Genomic DNA, 21,229 nt, shown 5'->3' on the forward strand with positions numbered 1-21,229 from the left:
GGAAGCCTGGGAAGGCATACATGGTGGCGCTGCCTCAGAGTTAAGATTTCTTGTTAATCTTGGGCAGTGTCAAATAGCCCTGGATGTTGCTGGGAACGTCCCCAGCATCACCCATTGCTAGCCCCTTTAATGCAGACAACTGCATTAAAGGGAACAATATTTAAAGGTGATGCACAGTGGCACGTGGAGTCCTGTCTGGGAGATGGTCACACCTAAAGTTTGTGGCTCACCAGCAGTGTGGGCCGGAGTACACGGAGTATTCGTGGTTGAGTTCTCACAGTTCGTGGCGCCCTCAGCAGGGTGGGCAGGAGTGCGGAACGCACTCTACATTACTGCTGGGCAGTACGGGTGGAAGACAGGCGTGAGCTGCGACAGCATCCGCAGGGCTCGTGGTGATGGTGAAAGCTTGGAGCCGCGACAGCGTCAGCAGGGCTCATGGTGATGGTGAAAGCTTGGAGCCGCGACAGCGTCAGCAGGGCTCGTGGTGATGGTGAAAGCTTGGAGCAGCGACAGGGTCAACAGGGCTCAGGTGATGGTGAAAGCTTGGAGCCGCGACAGCGTCCGCAGGGCTCGTGGTGATGATGAAAGCTTGGAGCAGCGACAGGGTCAGCAGGGCTTAGGTGATGGTGAAAGCTTGGAGCCGCGACAGCGTCCGCAGGGCTCGTGGTGATGGTGAAAGCTTGGAGCCGTGACAGCGTCAGCAGGGCTCATGGTGATGGTGAAAGCTTGGAGCGGCGACAGCGTCAGCAGGGCTCGTGGTGATGGTGAAAGCTTGGAGCCGTGACAGCGTCAGCAGGGCTCAGGTGATGGTGAAAGCTTGGAGCCGCGACAGCGTCCGCAGGGCTCATGGTGATGGTGAAAGCTTGGAGCAGCGACAGGGTCCGCAGGGCTCTTGGTGATGATGAAAGCTTGGAGCAGCGACAGGGTCAGCAGGGCTCAGGTGATGGTGAAAGCTTGGAGCCGCGACAGCGTCCGCAGGGCTCGTGGTGATGGTGAAAGCTTGGAGCCGCGACAGCGTCCGCAGGGCTCGTGGTGATGGTGAAAGCTTGGAGCCGTGACAGCGTCAGCAGGGCTCGTGGTGATGGTGAAAGCTTGGAGCCGTGACAGCGTCAGCAGGGCTCGTGGTGATGGTGAAAGCTTGGAGCCGCGACAGCGTCAGCAGGGCTCAGGTTATGGTGAAAGCTTGGAGCCGCGACAGCGTCAGCAGGGCACAGGTGATGGTGAAAGCTTGGAGCCGTGACAGCGTCAGCAGGGCTCGTGGTGATGGTGAAAGCTTGGAGCCGTGACAGCGTCAGCAGGGCTCAGATGATGGTGAAAGCTTGGAGCCACGAGAGCGTCAGAAGGGCTCAGGTGATGGTGAAAGCGTGGAGCCGCGACAGCGTCAGCAGGGCTCAGATGATGGCTAAGACTTGGAGCCGCGACAGCATCAGCAGGGCTCAGGTGATAGCGAAGACTTGGAGCCGCGACAGCGTCAGCAGGGCTCTTGTGGATAGCGAAGACTGGGAGCCGCGACAGCATCAGCAGGGCTCAGGTAATGGCGAAGACTTGGAGCCGTGACAGCGTCAGCAGGCCTCAGGTGATGGCGAAGACTTGGAGCCGCGACAGCGTCAGCGAGGCTCTTGTGGATAGCGAAGACTTGGAGCCGCGACAGCATCAGCAGGGCTCAGGTGATGCGAAGACTTGGAGCCGCGACAGCGTCAGCAGGGCTCTTGTGGATAGCGAAGACTTGAAGCCGCGACAGCGTCAGCAGGGCTCTTGTGGATAGCGAGGACTTGGAGCCACGACAGCGTCAGCAGGGCTCTTGTAGCTAGCGAGAGGCACACTCATCGTGCCTTAGGAGGCCTCTCGGGGTACCTCTTCAGAGGTTCCCCTAGAAGATCTGATTCTCTAGTCCCAGCGTCCTTCTTTTATTCCTGAAAATGTCTTTGATCTCCTTTCATGTAGGCCGGGGGTTTCCCTCCCCTGGGCCTGGTTGGGGGTGGCTCCCGTCATGGGCCACCTCATCCTTTGAAGCAGGAAGGCAGATTCGTCAGCTGCCCAGCAGGAAGCAGCGTCGGTATTGTGGAGGACAGGATGCATCCCCAAAACTACTCCTCCCCTCTAATCTAAAGGCAGACAGCAGATACCAGATGGTGGAGCTTCCCCAGTCCCTGTCACTATCTCTAGACAGGGAATACACATCCTGGCAGTATCGTCCAGCAAGATTGCCTGGAAAACAGTCCCGGACCAGAAGTCCTATTTCTAGACCTAGGAGGGGGAGAGCACTCTTCCTAACGAGTGCATTACGTAATTCTGATTTTAGGGATGTTAGTCTCGTATTTTTCTCATGCTCCCTGGGTCAGATAAATAATAAGGGGTATGGATCAAAAAGCTACTAAAACGAAGATGGCTGCAACACTACGAGGTCAGGCCACCCGCACCTGGGCAGGACCTACCCTCTACCAACAATGCGCCCTGCCCAAGGGTCATCCATAGGGGTGTCGGGCAGGTTGAAAAGGGAGCCCAAATAGGCTTGAGAAAGGGTAAATGTATCGTAAAGTTCAGGGGTTAGCTATGGAAGAAGGGCAAGGTCCAACAGTCATCATTCTGAGACAGTCGTCTCATCCCCTGTGACGTAGCTTCAAACCTTTTTAGGTCTTAGCCTGTGATGGCTGCGAGATTTAATGAGATAGAGAGAATATCACTAGCGAGGTTAAGTCCCGCCCATCTTCTCCATTTGCTGGTCTCCTAAACGGTGGCCAGCCATTGGAGAAGAGGTCCTAGTAACGTTCTTCTTTCTCTTAAGCCCCGTCCTTTTCAGATTGGGTTCCTTGACTTACTGCTGAAGTAAAAGCTTTCTTATCTTCTTTATGGGTCCAGATGGCCCCATAAAGAAGATAAGGAACCTTTTACCCCAGCAGGAAGGACGGGACTAAAAGACAAAAGGCAGCGATTGTTTTTTTCCGTAACGCCGTACTGATGGAGACCGTCTGATCCCTGCACCACGCTGATATATCATTGGGCTCTACGCACCCTTGCACCATGCTGGAACTCCCTAATGCAGAAGTGTATATATATCTCCATGTGCTTTCTCATGCACATCCATCCATGTACGAGGCGTGCACCTTCTGTGCCTTCCCTCGTGCTGCCCTTTATAATTCCTCTCACTCGTCCTGTGTGTTTCTTCAAGCATCCCTCTTATGTGCGGCACCTCTTGTGCACATCCTTCCTATTCTAACGTTTGCATGTTGTGCACTCCTCCGCATCTAGCAGGGCGCGCGCGTGCATTTCCTCACGCACCAATCTGCATTGAATCTCTCACTCTCCCCTGTGGCCGGTCTTGTGCGCTCTGTGTACACTGTACCGCGAGCTCCTACTGTGTGCGGTTCATGACACCGCCAGCATCCCTTACATCACGCAGATGTGTGCATTCCTCAGGTTCGTTCCCTCACAGTCAGGTGTTTGACCCACTCTGTTACCTTGTGTACTTTCCCTTGTACACCCGCTTCCTCTCTATATTTGCACACACTCCCTGGTCCCTGCTCACTCCATGCAGAGCTGCCTCTCCCCCTCTCTATTCCCAAAAGAGCTGCCCCCACACACTTTATCACTAACAGAGCTGCCCCCCCACCCCATTCACTCTAACACCAAAGTGTCACCCTTCCTGTTTGTGGGTGTTCCACTGCTCACTCCTCTATATTTTCATGCACACTCCCTCTCAGTCCATGCAGAGCTGCCCCTCCCCTTCTCTATCCCCAAAAAAGCTGCCCCCACACTTTATCTCTAACAGAGCTGCCCCACACACTCTAACCCCACAAAGTGTCTCCCATCCTGTTTGGGGGTGATCCACTGCTCACTCCTTTTTAACCGCCCCCTGTAGCGTTGAGCCCCCTCTTGTGCGCGCAGCCTATCCCGGCTCGAGCTATGCCTGTGCCCCGGGCCTCTGCACACTGTGCACGGCGCACCGGCGGGTAGCCTGGCCCTACCTCGGCACCTAGGCTCAGGAAGTGCGAGCGGCTGCCGGGAGGAAGGGAGAGAGGGCTAGGAGAGGAGGAGGAGGGGCAGTGAGAGGCAGCAGGGCAGCGCACAAAAGAATTCCCCATCTGGTACCAGCACCACCAGCACCACCAGCAGCACCCAGCCTCCTGCCCCAGCATGGACAGCCGCCGCCCCCGGGCACCGATGCCGCCCCTGCTGCTGCCCCTGGCGGCCGCCCTACTCCTGGTGAGTACATGCCTTCTCCTACAGTGCTGCCCGCCACTTCTAGGAGCTGTGCCCCCTGCCCCAGCACTGAGAGGAGTGAGTGCTGCGGGCACTTTGCAGGGGGAGCCATCCTGTCAGGATGGGTGCAGGCTGTCACGACGACTGGAGGGCAGCAGCTGTCAGGAGAGTCTCAGAGTAACTTGTGAGGACGGGTGAACGCAATCTGTCCGGAAGAGCTGAAAGTGAATGATGGAGGGTCGCCTGATAAGTGACTTGCCACGACGAGTGGCGTGTTACATCATGATGGACTGATAGTGGCATAACAAGCTGGGTGGAAAGTGACCAGTCAGGAAGGGTGGAGAGTGACCTGTCAAGATAGGTGGGAGCTGTCAGCTCATCCACAGTGCCCCGGATGCTTCTTCACAAGTAATTTTTAAACTACATTGGCTCTTGGAATTATGCTCTGGGGCTCTGTGTATGTGTGTGTGGCTCTGAGTGTGGCTCTGTGTGTGTGGCTCTGTGTGTGTGTGTGTGTGTGTGTGGCTCTGTGTGTGTGTGACTCTGTGTATGAGTGTGTGGCTCTGTGTGCGTGTGGTGTGTGGCTCTGTGTGTGTGTGGCTCTGTGTGTGTGAGTGGCTCTGTGTGTGTGTGGCTGTAAGTGTGTGGCTCTGTGTGTGTGTGGCTTTGTGTGTGTGTGTGGCTGTGTGTGTGTGTGTGTGTGGCTCTGGGTGTGTTTGTGTGGTCTGGGTGTGTGTGGCTCTGTGTGTGTGTGTGTGTGTGTGTGGCTCTGTGTGTGTGTGTGGCTCAGTGTGTGTGTATGTGTGTGTGGCTGTGTATGTGGGGCTCTGTGTGTGTGTGTGTGGCTCTGTGTGTGTGTGTGGCTCTAAGTGTGTTTGTGTGGCTCTGGGTGTGTGTGTGTGGCGCTGTGTGTGTGCGTGTGGCTCTGTGTGTGTGTGGCTCTTTGTATGTGTGTGGCTCTGTGTGTGTATGTCTCTGTGTGTGTGTGTATGTGTGGCTCTGTGTGTGTGTGTGGGTGCAAATGCAATAAGTCTCGCATTTGCAAGAGATTAAGCTATTGGCATTGTAAATGACAATGCCATTTATTTATCTGTTTTCAAAGCCAACACATAAATAGAAATGTTGTCATTTACAATGCCAATAGCTCTAACTTTTGCACAGGCGAGACCGTTGAATTGTAAATGCTTGTTGCACTTCTGATGGGTTTACCTAGCATTCGTTATTCTGTCAGCAGTACATTTTGCTGAAATTTCAACCTGGCATCTTGCTGAGTAATGAGCGCCGCCTTGTGGTACGTTTCATCCCAGAAGGACCTATCATCGCACTTTGCAGCAGGCCTTTTCAGACCTGACACGTATCCCGCAGTGTTGGCTCACTGCAAACCTTACTTCATCCCAACGTATGTCTAGCGCAACTTCAGATTTTTCTCTTACAATTTAGGTGTAGTAGCTTGTGGAAATCTGTTCAAATCATACTCTTTTTTTTCTTCCTTTAGCAACATGGAGGGCAAAAAGTTAAATTAAAAGTTGCCCGCAGCCACAAGCAGTGTGTTACGGATGCCAGCCTCCTCTATCTGGTAAAAACGTCTCCATCAGTTGCCTTGATGTGAGCCTCAAACCCTTCCTGCCTCTGACCCATCCTCGCCCGGGTTCACCTGAGGTAGAGAGAGAGATTCTGCACATGTACCCCCCCCCCCCCCGCCCCCATGGGGCTCTACAGACACACATCACAATCCGCAGGATAAGTGTTTTCACAAGTTGTGGCTCTTTGCAGCTGGTCAGTAGTCAGAAGAGCAGTTTCTGTGGTGTCCATGTGGGTCCCTCCTTCTAGTGGTTCAACAACAGAAGAGGACAGTGAGGAGCTGAAGCAGGTCTCTGTCCACTCCTGAAGTGAGAGAACAGTGTTGTGTCCTAAGTGGAAAGACACTAGGAGCCAGGATGTATTCTCAGGACTTCTTTATTCAGTCTTCAGTTAAGGTAACAACATCTCTGTACTCCAGCCAGCCTAGTGTGGTACCAGCCCCACCAGGAGCAGCCTCCTCGCTGCTCATCCCATCTCCAGCTGCCACATTCACCCCACTCAGACACCCAGGCATTCCACGCATCACAGGCACACCAACATTCACGCATCACAGGCACACCAACATTCACGCATCACAGGCACACCAACATTCACGCATCACAGGCACACCAACATTCACGCATCACAGGCACACCAACATTCCACGCATCACAGGCACACCAAGATTCACGCATCACAGGCACACCAAGATTCACGCATCACAGGCACACCAACATTCCACGCATCACAGGCACACCAACATTCACGCATCACAGGCACACCAAGATTCACGCATCACAGGCACACCAACATTCCACGCATCACAGGCACACCAACATTCCACGCATCACAGGCACACCAACATTCCACGCATCACAGGCACACCAACATTCTACGCATCACAGGCACACCAACATTCCACGCATCACAGGCACACAAACATTCCATGCATCACAGGCACACAAACATTCACGCATCACGGACACACCAACATTCTACGCATCACAGGCACACCAACATTCTACGCATCACAGGCACACCAACATTCCACGCATCACAGGCACACAAACATTCACGCATCACAGGCACACCAACATTCCACGCATCACAGGCACACCAACATTCCACGCATCACAGGCACACCAACATTCCACGCATCACGGGCACACCAACATTCTAATACCAAGACACACTCTGGCTGAGCAGCTAGAGGCAGCAGGGCTAGAGTACATGTTAAACTAATATGTAGCATACAACATTATCCCTTTTTCCTTAAACAAAACAAAAGGAAAGTAGAGGACAATGTCAAATTAGATTTACATTTCAAAACACAAAGAAACAGCAAATGAACAAAGCATCAAAGAAGATGGAATCATTAATGCAGGAGAAAATCAATAATAGTATCAATCTCAAATCTCTTGGATGCAGCAGTGACAACAAAACATCACAAGAGGAAAACATTCTGAAAAGGAAGGATGGTTAAGATAAATACAATTAAATATAAGATCCCCCATCCCCCTTAAAAAGAAAATTTTTAATATATAAAAACATAACATTATATTCCATAAACACGGTCACGTAAAGCACTATGACCCAGAAGCAAAACAAAGAATAGTGCTACAGGTAGAATAACCTACGACTCAATCCCAAGAGTAGGGAAATAAAAAACAAATGGGTCGTCACCCATATGACCAACCATAAAGGTACGTACAAAAGTAAAGTGCACAACTATAACAGGGAGTAAACCCACAACCAACCCCGAGTAGGAGTTCACCTAGGTACAAAGGGGACAAACAAAATGGGAACTAACCCATGTCCCAAGCCCCGCGTGGAAGTTACCTTCACATAATCCCATAGGACTAATAAACCTGGAACTAGAATGGGAACTGACTAAAGACCCAAAATGGGAAGTAACCCACGTACCAAACCCCTTGTAGAGGTTAGACACACCTAAGAAGGAGTATCTGACAAAACAGACTAAAGAGGTAAATAAACCTACAACCAACCCTCATGAAAGGGAAAAGCGAAAAACACCCATAGAAAACTAAGTAAACCCATCCTTAGACAAACTTTAACCTGTGGTATCACGACATTTATACGAGAGCATTTAAACACCATACAAAAAGCACACTGCAACACACCGGTGAACGACCTCTCACCCGAGTAGCCTGAAATAAATGCATAACCCAAAACTTGAGAAAATAACGAAAACAGCAATGAGAAATCACTTCCGACATTCAAGAAACCGAGGGTTCCCCTCAGGCAATGCCCAGACGACGATGTACTGACACAATAAAAGGAACAGCAATGAAAGAACAGAACACCTTGCATAAAGCGAAGGCCAATAACTTCCTGAAAAACTGACAGTATAACGCTACACAAATAGCCAAACCCCAAACTCAGTAAAAGACAGCAGTTACAGAACAAACGAAAGTGTAAATGCCATATTGAAATTCACAAATGAAAACACTGATGTATGCAGATACGAGTCTTTTATGCAGAAGAAAGTTACCAGAAACACCACCCAACTGCAGCGTTGAAGTGATCACACGGAGAACTACTCTTCAGACCCTGTCGGTCCAGGAAACATACGTCCACAAAGAGCGGAGACAGCTGCCTGAGTGCGGTCAGTTTCCTTAAGTACCTGCCTTAGCTGACGGCTGAGGTGCTGGGCAAAAGCACAACCAGAGGTGACTAGTGTGGTACCAGCCCCACCAGGAGCAGCCTCCTCGCTGCTCAGCCCATCTCCAACTGCCACATTCACCCCACTCAGACACCCAGGCATTCCACGCATCACAGGCACACCAACATCCACGCATCACAGGCACACCAACATTCACGAATCACAGGCACACCAACATTCCACACATCACAGGCACACCAACATCCACGCATCACAGGCACACCAACATTCACGAATCACAGGCACACCAACATTCACGCATCACAGGCACACCAACACTCCACGCATCACAGGCACACCAACATTCCACACATCACAGGCACACCAACATTCCACACATCACAGGCACACCAACATTCCACGCATCACAGGCACACCAACATTCCACGCATCACAGGCACACCAACATTCCACACATCACAGGCACACCAACATTCACGCATCACAGGCACACCAACATTCACGAATCACAGGCACACCAACATTCCACACATCACAGGCACACCAACATTCACGCATCACAGGCACACCAACATTCACGAATCACAGGCACACCAACATTCCACACATCACAGGCACACCAACATTCACGCATCACAGGCACACCAACATTCCACACATCACAGTCACACCAACATTCCACGCATCACAGGCACACCAACATTCCACGCATCACAGGCACACAAACATTCACGCATCACAGGCACACCAACATTCCACGCATCACGGGCACACCAACATTCCACGCATCACAGGCACACCAACATTCACGCGTCACAGGCACACCAACACTCCACGCATCACAGACACACCAACATTCCACGCATCACAGGCACACCAACATTCACGCATCACAGGCACACCAACATTCCACGCATCACAGGCACACCAACATTCATGCATCACAGGCACACCAACATTCACGCGTCACAGGCACACTAACACGCCACGCATCACAGACACACCAACATTCCACGCATCACAGGCACACCAACATTCCACGCATCACAGGCACACCAACATTCCACACATCACAGGCACACCAACATTCCACGCATCACAGGCACACCAACATTCCACGCATCACAGGCACACCAACACTCCACGCATCACAGGCACACCAACATTCTAATACCAAGACACACTCTGGCTGAGCAGCTAGAGGCAGCAGGGCTAGAGTACATATTAAACTAATATGTAGAATACAACAAACAGCCACAGACTAGCCCAAGTGGCAAGAGTGAGAGAACAGCCGCAGACTAGCCCGGGTGGCAAGCATGAGAAAACAGCAACAGATTACCCTGGATGCCAAGCATGAGAGAACAGCCTCAGACTAGCCCGGAGGCAAGTGAGAGAGAACAGCCGCAGACTAGCCCGATGGCAAGCGAGAGAGAACAGCCGCAGACCAGCCCGGATGGCAAGCGAGAGAGAACAGCCGCAGACTAGCCTGGATGGCAAGCGTGAGAGAACAGCCACAGACTAGCCTGGAAAGCAAGCGAGAGAGAACAGCCACAGACTAGCCTGGATGGCAAGCGTGACAGAACAGCCGCTGACTAGCCCGTTGGCGAGCGTGAGGGAACAGCCACAGACTAGCCTGGATGGCAAGCATGAGAGAACAATTTGAGAAAAACAAGGACCCCCTGGGTAGTGATTACTAAAAACTCCTAGGGCAGGGTAGACAGAGTGTATGCAAAAGCATGAGAGAACAGCCACAGATTAGCCCGATGACAAGCATGTGAGAACAGCCACAGACAACCCTTGATGGCAAGCGTGAGAGAACAGCTGCAAACTAGCCCGATGGCAAGCGTGAGAGAACAGCCACAGACTAGCCAATGACAAGCATGAGAGAACAGCCCAGACTAGCCTGATTACAAGCATGAGAGAACAGCCACAGACTACCCTGGATGGCAAGCGTGAGAGAGCAGCCACAGACTAGCCCGATGGCAAGCGTGAGAGAACAGCCGCAGACTAGCCTGATGACAAGCGTGAGAGAACAGCCGCAGACGAGCCGGATGGCAAGCGTGAGAGAACAGCCGCAGACTAGCCCGATGGCAAACATGAGAGAACAACCGCATACTTACCCGATGACAAGCGTGAGAGAACAGCCACAGACTCGCCCGATGACAAGCATGAAAGAACAGCCTCAGACTAGCCCGATGACAAGCGTGAGAGAACAGCCACAGACTACACTGGATGGCAAGTGAGAGAGAACAGCCATAAACTAGCCCAGGAGGCAAGCGTGAGAGAACAGCCACAGACTAGCCAGGTTGACAAGCCTGAGCGAACACCCGCAGACTAACCCGATGGCAAGCATGAGGGAACAGCCACAGACTAGCCCGATGGCAAGCGTGAGAGAACAGCCACAGACTAGCCTGATGACAAGCATGAGAGAACAGCCACAGACTACCCTGGATGGCAAGCGTGAGAGAACAGCCACAAACTAGCCCGATGACAAGCATGAGAGAACAGCCGCAGACTAGCCCGATGGCAAGCGTGAGAGAACAGCCGCAGACTAGCCCGGATGGCAAGCGTGAGAGAACAGCTGCAGACTAGCCTGATGGCAAGAGTGAGAGAACAGCCACAGACTAGCACGGGTAGCAAGCGAGAGAGAACAGCCATAGACTAGCCCGGGTGGCAAGCGTGAGAGAATAGCCACAGACTAGCCTGGGTGACAAGCGTGAGAGAACAGCCGCAGACTAGCCCAATGGCAAGCATGAGAGAACAGCCACAGACTAGCCCGATGGCAAGTGTGAGAGAACATCCACAGACTAGCCCGATGGCAAGTGTGAGAGAACATCCACAGACTAGCCCGATGGCAAGCTTGAGAGAACAGCCGCAGACTGGCCCGGGTGGCAAGGAAGAGAGAGCAAGCAGCTGGGGCTACTGCTGTCCGTCTCAGGAGCACAGGAACAACAAACAAAGAGAGAGAGAGCAGCTGCCGCTACTGCTGTCCATCTCAGGAGCACAGGAACAACAAACTAAGAGAGAGTGAGCAGCTGCCGCTACTGCTGTCCATCTCAGGAGCACAGGAACAACAAACTTAGGGGCATATTCTCAAGGACTTATCGCAGAGTTATTGGCACTTTATCGCAGCCAAATACTCGATAAAATGATCGCCCCATTCACAAGCTGGTGCTAACAGCCCATATCACCAGTTTACCAGCAATAGCAGCCGCAAAAAATCGCCACAGACGACTCCGGCAACTATCGCTAATGAGATGCAGAGTAGGCATTCCTGTGCAAAAAGCTGCAACAACACCACTCTGCAACATTCGCAACGACCAGCTAGATCGGCGATAAGAACCCAAAACAGGCGATAAGGCGCGTTAGCAGCAGGAAATTAGCACCTGCTCTGACCTGGTGTAAGGTCGGACGACAACCTGCACCAGAAAAAGGAGCCCAGCCCAGAGCCACACCAGAAGAACAACAGATGCCATGGAGCTAATGATCATACAGCTCGGAGCCCCAAAAGGGCAACAACACCGCCCCCAGACAAAAATATGTTACAACAACTTCACGAAATCATGAACAAAACAATTCACCTGATGTTGCACAATTACAACAAGTAGCATGCATGTGTTGTCACAAAAAGGAGCATCACACATTCACCGGTATGCACTGCAGTTCACCAGGTCCCTCATCTGAAACAGAGTCCAGAGTTATGAATGGCAGAGTACATACAATTGCGCATGCCATCATTGCTTGCCCGCCCCTGCGAACCCAGGCAGCTGTACCGCAGTTCCTCCCACTGCCCAGGGGTGCATGCCCACCCCTGCGCACCCAGGCTGCTGTACCCCAGCCCCTCCCACCACCCAGCAGTGCATGCCCACCCCTGCATACCCAGGCTGCTGCACCCCAGCTCCTCCCACCGCCCATCGGTGACTGCCCACCTCTGCGCCACCTTCCGCCACCGGTGTGTCTCCAAGAGGTCCCGCCACGTGCCGGTGCAAGCCCCAAGCCCGGGGCCCGTGAACATGGCACCCTCCACATCATGCAGCCCCGCTCAGTGGCCCACCAGGTCTCACACTTGATCTAGGTCTTAACTTCGCTATGGCAGAGATCATATCAATGCACACGGCATCATCGCAGGCTGCACAGCCGCTCAGCCCTTTAGGTGCCACTAACTCTGTGACCCGTGAGGCAAAGCCACGTGTCGGTAGGCCAGCCCTGCCCACTGGCTCAGGCCTACACTGCGGTCCAGCAGGGCTCACAATGATCCTCACCAGTCCGAACTGCCAGGACGGGGCAACATGGCACGCTGCACACCCGCTCAGCACTTAAGGTGCCCCTACCTCAGTGCACCGAAGGCCACCATCCCATGGCGGCGTGCCTGTGCTGGATGCTGTGTATCCAGTGCCATAAATTCTGTGCTCCACAAGTCATGGACCCGCTATGATTGAGTATCGTGGTGCGGACGCCATCATGTCACCTCCGGCCCTGGGGAATGTGATGTTGCAGGGCCCTTGGCCCTCATGCATGAATAATATCCACACGGAAACACCCAGAGAGACAGTGGAAATGGCGTCGAGCACGTGCGCCCAGCCCTTTTTATTGGCAGAGTCACATGTCCTGTGACGCATGTGCTGGGTGGGTGTGGTGTGGGTGTTAACCAGCCGTGAGGGAGATGCTGTGGCATGCTGACAACTAGACCTGTGATCAGCAGATCACTACCGGGAAGACCTGGGACATGTAGTGTATGCCAGTCCAGCGTAAGGGTGTGAACAATGACCCCGGGGCTCTGGCCGTGGTTCCGTACTGGGCTGGACAAGGAAGTAACTAATGCGTGTGTCCCTGTTGTTGTGTCGGCGCCACCCAGACCGCAATCGTCAATGTGTCACCCTGTGACCCAAGTCCAACGACATGAGCAACATGGACGTAGGGGGGGAATCCCTGCCCCTACATTCATCCGTACTTCCACACATGAAAGACCATAGACATGACACATCTGTGTGATTCTGAATGTTTAATGCTCATTCAGTGGAGTGTTGCAGCTGGAGCAGTACGGGGTCATGCAAACCCCACTTTACAATGTCGGCTCGTGGAGGGCCAGCCAGAGTCCTTCAGGGAATGGCAAGTCCAATCTGAATGATGGGTCATTGGCGGTGAAACAGAATATGGCAGTTCACTTGGAGGTCCAAGGTGAGTGTCACAGAGAGTATCGGGGGACAGTGGAAGGTGATTATGCAAAGTGCAAATCCAAGCAGAAACTGGCCATATGGTGGAGATGAATGCTATTGCGTCCATACCACAAAGGCAGGTTCATCCGCATCTTCATCCACTGCTGTTTCATGTACCTCACGTGTGGGTGGTGGTGTTCTGTCTCCAGCACTGCGTGGCAGTGACACCTCAGGGGCCAGAGGTGAAATGTCTGCTGCACTGTGTGGCACTGACACTTAAGGGGGTGGAGATGTGGATGTAGTGGTAGCAGCAGCAGTCATCAGCGCCAGGCCTTGTGGCAGCAATGCCATGAGGATGGTCTTTAGGGCATTGAGGAACCCAGCTACCGCTCACTGGTGTGCAGCTGTGGCAGCCGCTATTTCAACCTGCGTCCGCTCCATGGTCTCCATTATCCTCCGCATGTGTCCCAACTCCCGGCTGACATCGCTGGAGCCCCTCTGACTGGACAGTTGTTCCTGTCGCTGAGTCAGGACTCCAGCGATGTCAGCCATGGATCATTGGAGTGCATGGAGCAGACTGCGGGTGTCCATTAGGGACTGTTAGTGGTGTCTTATGGGACTTAGACACCCACGTACGGCATCTAGTTTGGCTGCCATGCGGTCGAACCCCACCCGCACCTTCAGTCAGCTTCTCCTGGCACCCTAACACACGGAGTTGGAAGGCCATGTGTTCTTCATGGGTGTCCTGGGAGGCAGCCGTGGTGGTGGGTGCTGCCTGCTGTGTAGTCTGTGCAGGGGGTGGGGTCTCATGGATGCAGCTAGGCTGCCCTGCTCCTGGAGGTGGGGTGCGGAGGCTGTCCATGAACTCTTGGAGGGCATCGTTGTCGAAGGTGTGGTGGTCTTCTTTGTCGTCAAACATCAAGAGGTGTTGGTTTTCCCTCTGCAATGTGAAGTGGAGATGCAGTTTAACATTGTGTTCACATGTATGTTGATGCATTGTACATGTTTACATGCAAACTGCATGACAGTGTACATTGTGGCTGTTTGGGAGGAGCTGCCTATTTGATGCGGGACAGTGTACATTTCGACAAAATCACGGATGTGTGTTTGTACTTGTACATTATCAACTCACATTTCCCTTCAATGCCAAATGTGCTTGGTCAGTTTCTACACACAAGCGGCACCAGTTGGGTCTTCTGTGCTGTTTTGGACGTGTTGCGGTTTGTACCACATCATTATCAATGTTGATGTGCTCTGCATGTTATGTGTGTGTGCTGCATTTTGTGGGAGGTGCCCCTGCAGCTCTGATTTTGCTGTCCCTTCTCCCTTTCAAGCGGTGTGCCTTTGAATTCTGTGCTTATTCAGTGCTGAGATGTTGCATTCTTGGGTACATTGGTCTCTTAGTTGGAGTTGGTGGTCTGGGGCACGGTTTGTCTGCAGGTATGCTCTACTTAATTGTGCATGTGTGCCATTGTGCCCATCTCAACCCGTCTCCCCAGTTCCTGATCGTTACTCACCCTGGTGCTGTTGTGTCCAGTCGTGTTGAGCAGTGTCCGATCCCCCAACTCCTGCCACCGTCTCCCCACTGATGACTGTGGATACCATTTCCTCCATCTAGTCCAAGTCCTCCTGTGGTGCTGGACTCCCACCTCCAGTCTACATTTCTGTCTTCCAGTTGTTTGTGAGTTCTTGCTTGGTTTTGTGCTTCACATCATTCCAGCGCCTCTTGACCTCTTCCATTGTCCTCTTCAGGACTCCGACTGCATTCACCTTGTCCACGATAGACTGCCATATTCCAATTTTTGTTGCCAATGACACAGTGGAGGTGATAAACAGTAGTTAATGGTGTTCTACTACCTCCATTATCAGGATCCTGTTTTCCTGCGGACTGAACCGCTTCTTCCTACTCTTCTTGTCATTGCCCCTCCCTGACCCCGAGGTCCTATGCTGGTCCTCTGTGGGGATTGGGGGGTTCTGGTTGTCCTCTGTACTTGCTCCAGAAACCTCCAGTGTGCTTCGCTGTTGTGTGGCTTTGGTTTATATGTTTTTTTTCTACTTTTATGCTGATTTTTCTAACCTGACGTGTGTGAATTGCAGGCCCGTCGCTGGTTTTACCTGATTTTTGTATCGCGATTGGCCTCATCGAAACTTTTTTTGTTGCGTTGACTTTATCGCGGACATTTGACGCATTATCGTGAGTCTATCGCATGGTACCGCCGTGTTGAGAATACAACGTTAACACAGCTTTATTTTCCTGTGATAGACTGCGTTGTAAAGAGTTGCGGTAATTATCACACGTTCTGGAGAATATCCCCCTAAGAGAGAGACAGCGGCAGCCGTCTACTGCTGTTCGTGTCCTGTAGCATTTAGTGATATTTCTATAGTGCAGAATGCATCCTCGTGACTATTTTGGACGCGAGGGTGCGTTTTACACTACGTAAATAGTGCAAAATGCTGGATTACCTTTCTAATGTGATTACCCATAATTACGAGTAATTTTGCTGTAATTACGCTAGGGAGAATTACGCCAGTTACACCTACCCCTGATTGTAACACTGGAGCCAAGCTGCACCTGACTGAACAGGTCCAAATCGACCAAAGAGAACGTAGGTTGCTTGAGTTCTCGTTTAGAGAGGACCTCCGGTGGCGGTTCAGAATAGACTGGGATGCAGCCCAAGTAATTCTCAGTGGCTGAGATTTATCCAGGCATGCCACCCTTCACATTTTGGTTTTCCTCAGAGCTTGCTTATTGGGAGGCCGAAATTTTCACTTGGGAACGAAGGATTTGAAGGGTCATTGAGCAAACAGACCGTATTCATTTAGGTGCAGTTTGCCTAACAATAGGCGCGAAATGCATTGCTGCCAATGTTTCATTTTGTTTATGTATGATGTCTCCATGCGCCTTTTCTTCTATAATCTTTGTTTTTTGCTCTAGAGTCACCACATACCTACACGGGGTAGGGTTACGTTCATGTGTCAGATGTCTGTTGAAACTGATGCAACTTTGTGAGCTGTTGCTCTACTTTGTCATTAATGAAGCTCTTTTGTGAACTGCTTGTATGGAGTTGTAATTGTCCTTGTGGTGAACTAAAAGTTAGCTTTTCATTTCCATACAACATTTGCATACATACAATTACAAACTAATAAATGTAATGTAATGTAAGGTGGATTTGAAGAGCGCTGCTAGTCACCCATGAGGGTATCCAGGTGCGGAATAAATAAATAAATATGGTGTGGACTGGCTAACACCATACTTCTTCATTTGATGTGTCATTTGCTCTGCTGGGTTTACATTCTTGACTTGCTCTAATTCCTTGTTTCTTGCTTTCAGCTCTCAAAGAAATTGATCTCTATGGCGAGGGATGGCAAAGGAACCGTCTTCTGGTGGACCTAGACCGCAACATCCAACTCAGGTTCCAAAAACATGGAAATCCATTTGTATTTCTTATTTACTATTCAATTTTGGAGAACCCGATTCTCCCAGAAATGATTGCCAGAGTGGGTGGGAATAAGAACACGGTCATCACCTTTACGGTTGGCGCACACTTCAGACTGTACCCTCTGCACCTCTTCATCCGCCGCGCACTCAACATCCGCAAAGCCCTACAGGAGCTGCTCCTGAGGAGCCCGGAGACAAAAGTCGTCCTCAAAACTGAAAACACTTCTTCTGAACCAGAAAATTTTGAGGCGATGAGCGACTTCCATGGCTACATTCAGTACCAGATCCTGAACTCTCTGCTAAAGGACCTAAAGATCGGCATAGTGGACGCCTGGGACATGACCACCGCTTTCGCTACGAACAATATGCACCCACCACAAAATGTCGTTGAGAATGAGATTAACCTCTTCTTTACTTTCCTCTGTTGAAGTAGGGGAAAGAGGATCTCCTTTTCTAAATGGGAGTTTGTTACTTGCTCTCTGCACATGAATGTGGACCAAGCATGCATCTGTGTGATACGCATGAAACAAAGACACATGCAAACCTTTTCTGAAGAAACCGGTTTCACTTTTTGTGTGGAGAAACTCTGTGCTCATCCCCCTTCTATCACTGACCAGCCATCCTCTCTCTGGACCCACTGCACACCGCGCTCTCCTCCAGCCCCCTTCCACCTCTGACTAGCGGTCCTCGCTCTGGACCCACTGCACACCGCGCTCTCCTCCAGCCCCCTTCCACCTCTGACTAGCCATCCTCCCTCTGGACCCACTGCACACCGTGCTCTCCTCCAGCCCCCTTCCACCTCTGACTAGCGGTCCTTGCTCTGGAGCCACTCCACACCCCTCTCTCCTCCACCCTCCTTCCACCTCTAACTAGCCATCCAGCCTCCTTACCCGCTCCAGACCCCTCATCCCTCCAGCCCCCTTCCACCTCTGACTAGCCATCCAGCCTCTGTACCCACTCCAGACCCCTCATCCCTCCAGCCCCCTTCCACCTCTGACTAGCCATCCAGCCTCTGTACCCACTCCAGACCCCTCATCCCTCCAGCCCCCTTCCATCTCTGACTAGCCATCCAGCCTCTGGACTCACTCCAGCCCCCTCAGCCCTCCAGCCCCCTTCCATCTCTGACTAGCCATCCTCCCTCTGGACCCACTGCACACCGCACTCTCCTCCAGCCCCCTTCCACCTCTGACTAGCCATCCTCCCTCTGGACCCACTGCACACCGCACTCTCCTCCAGCCCCCTTCCACCTCTGACTAGCCATCCTCCCTCTGGACCCACTGCACACCGCGCTCTCCTCCAGCCCCCTTCCACCTCTGACTAGCCATCCTCCCTCTGGACCCACTGCACACCGCACTCTCCTCCAGCCCCCTTCCACCTCTGACTAGCCATCCTCCCTCTGGACCCACTGCACACCGCGCTCTCCTCCAGCCCCCTTCCACCTCTGACTAGCCATCCTCCCTCTGGACCCACTGCACACCGCGCTCTCCTCCAGCCCCCTTCCACCTCTGACTAGCCATCCTCCCTCTGGACCCACTCCACAACCCTGCTCCTTCACTGTCCTCCTCTGACCTCATTTTTACATCTGATGTGAATGATACTTGAGCCCGACACCTTCACCAATTATCTTCTCTTAATCAAGAGCCTTCGGCAATTGGCTTGGGCCATTGTGAGTCACTTCATGGATGAACCCACATCATGAGTACTTTAGTCTTAGTGTTGCTGTAATGTCTGTTTTGGTGTCTTCTTTCACTACTCATAGAATACACAATGGAATATTGTGCATATAAAATCACTAAACAAGACACCTTGTCGTACTTGGGATTGAGCAATGGCAAAACCAACTGAAAAATTGATTGTAAACGGTTGCTTTACTTTCTATAGCATCTGCATGATTATAAACATGGTGGCCATCTTGGAATGGTATTCTGCATACTCTAATATTGTCTGGTATTCCAAGATGGCCGCCATGTTTGTATTCACTTGGCAAACACTGCAATAGCACTGGGGAGTGACAATGGCGGAACGAAACTTGAGGGGGCCCCCTTGCAAAGTGCAAGGATGGCCCCCCTTCCGGTGTAAATACGAGCAGCAAAACAATAAGAAATAGGGCATATTTACTAACAGATCACTGACACAATATCGAAATCTACAATACTGTGTAACACAATTTCACGTACAAAATGTTGTGTTTCTATCTATATATATATATATATTCACTGAAAAAAACATAGGTTTCAGGGACGTTATAGTTAGTTGGACAATTCACTCGTACAAAACCAGAGAAATTTGAACGTTCTAGTTAGTAGAGCTAACTATAACTCACGCCCCGCAATGCACTGCTATGGATGTCACATATTACATCACTTATGACATGGTCAGTGACATCACTGATGACATCTCAAATGACATCACTGATGACATCAGCCACGTGATATTCTGATGCACCAAGAAGTGCAGAAAGAGGCAAGTAAGGTGCAGAAAGAACCACCAGAAGTGCAGAAAGAGGGAAGAGTGGTAGAGATGCAGGCATGAAGGCTGCAGAAAGAAGGATGGCAGGTGCATACAGAAGCATGGAAAGTGCAGAATGAAGCAACAGGGGTGCATAAAGAGGCAAGAGAAGTGTAGAAAGGAATAAGTAAGGTGCATAAAGATCCAACAGAGGTGCATAAAGAGGCGAGAGAATTGCTGAAAGAAGCAACAGAGGTGTAGAAAGAAGCAAGAAAAGTGCAGAAAGGGGCACGTGAGATACAATAACAGGCAGGAAAGTAACAGAAAGAGGGAAGACGAGTGCAGAAAGAAACAACAGGGGTGCAGAAAGAAGCAAACGTGGTGCAGAAAGAGGCAACAGACGTGCAGAAAGACGGAAGAGAGGTACATACTAGACAACAGGGGTACAGAAAGAAGCAAGACAGGTACAGAAAGAAGCATGGAAAGTGAAGAATGAAGCAAAGAGGCAAGGGAAGTACAGAAATAGGCAAGAGAAGTGCACAACGAGTCAATAGAATTGCTGAAAGAAGCAACTGAGGTGTAGAAAGAAATAAGACAAGTGCAGAAAGAGGCAAGTAAGGTCTAGTTAGAAGCAAGAGCAGTGAAGAAAGAACCAACAGAGGTGCAGAAAGAGGGAAGATGGGTGGAGAGAGAGGCGAGAGGGGTGCAGAAAAGGGTAGGATGGGTGCACTAAGAGGCAAGAGAGGTACAGAAAGAGGCAGGAGGGGTGCAGAAAGAAGAAAGACAGGTGCACAAAGAAGCATGGAAAGTGCAGAATGAAGCAACAGGGGTTCAGAAAGAGGTAGGAGAAGTTCAGAAACAGGCAAGAGGGGTGCAGAAAAAGGCAAGAAAAGTGCAAAAGAGGTACATAAAGAGACAACTAGGTTGCATAAAGAAGCTTGGAAAGTGCAGAATGAAGCAACATGGTGTAGAAAGAAGCAAGAGAAGTGTAGAAAGGAGCAAGAGAGGTGCAGAAAGAGCCAACAGAGGTGCAAAAGAGGCAAGAGAGGTGCAGAAACAGGTAAGAGAAGTGCAGAAAGAGGCAAGAGAATTGCTGAAAGAAGCAACTGAGGTGTAGAAAGAAGCAAGAAAACTTCAGAAAAAGGCAAGTGAGATGCAAAAACAAGCAGGAAAGCTACCGAAAGAGGGAAGACAAATGCAGAAAGAGACAACAGGGGTGCAGAAAGAAGCAAATGAGGTGCAGAAAGAGGCAACATATGTGCAGAAAGAGGGAAGAGAGGTGCAGAAAAAGGCAAGAAAAGTACAGAAAGAGGCAAAAGAGACACATAAAGAGACAATAGGGGTGCAGAAAGAAACAAGACCAGTACAGAAAGAAGCATGGATAGTGTAGAATGAAGCAACAGGGGTGCAGATAGAGGCAAGAGAAGTATAAAAAGGAACACGTGAGGTGCAGAAAGAGCCAAAAGAGGTATAAAAGGAGACAAGAGAGGAGCAAAAATAGGCAAGAGAAGTGCAGAAAGAGGCAAGAGAATTATTGAAAGAAGCAACAGGGGTGTAAAAAGAAGCAAGAAAAGTGCAGAAAGAGGCAAAATAATTATTGAAAGAAGCAACAGGGGTGTAGAAAGAAGCAAGAAAAGTTCAGAAAGAGGAAAGTGAGATGCAAAAACAGCAGTGAAGGTACATAAAGAGGGAAGACGAGTGCAGGAAGAGACAACAGGGGTCCAGAAAGAAGCAAATGGGGTGCAGAAAGAGGCAACAGACATGCAGAAAGGGCAAAGAGGT

General features: G+C 51.1%; 1 protein-coding gene across 5 annotated transcripts in view; it reads left to right on the top strand.

The window, feature by feature from the left end:
* The window catches only part of LOC144784984 (NXPE family member 4-like), a 228,935-nt gene extending 210,136 nt beyond the window's left edge, over positions 1-18,799 (top strand). For 2 of the 5 annotated variants that reach the window (XM_078664106.1, XM_078664104.1), the window contains exons 6-7: positions 16,892-18,063; positions 18,257-18,799. In XM_078664106.1, the coding sequence (XP_078520232.1) occupies positions 16,892-17,427 (536 nt within the window). In that variant the 3' untranslated portion in view covers positions 17,428-18,063; positions 18,257-18,799. Of the gene's footprint in view, positions 1-16,891; positions 18,128-18,235 lie in introns of all 5 variants that reach the window. The other 3 variants (XM_078664107.1, XM_078664105.1, XM_078664108.1) reach the window with 2 other exon arrangements.
* Positions 18,800-21,229: the final 2,430 nt, after the last annotated feature.

This window comes from Lissotriton helveticus, chromosome 10, assembly GCF_964261635.1.
Source record: "Lissotriton helveticus chromosome 10, aLisHel1.1, whole genome shotgun sequence".
Taxonomy (NCBI): Eukaryota; Metazoa; Chordata; class Amphibia; order Caudata; family Salamandridae; genus Lissotriton; species Lissotriton helveticus.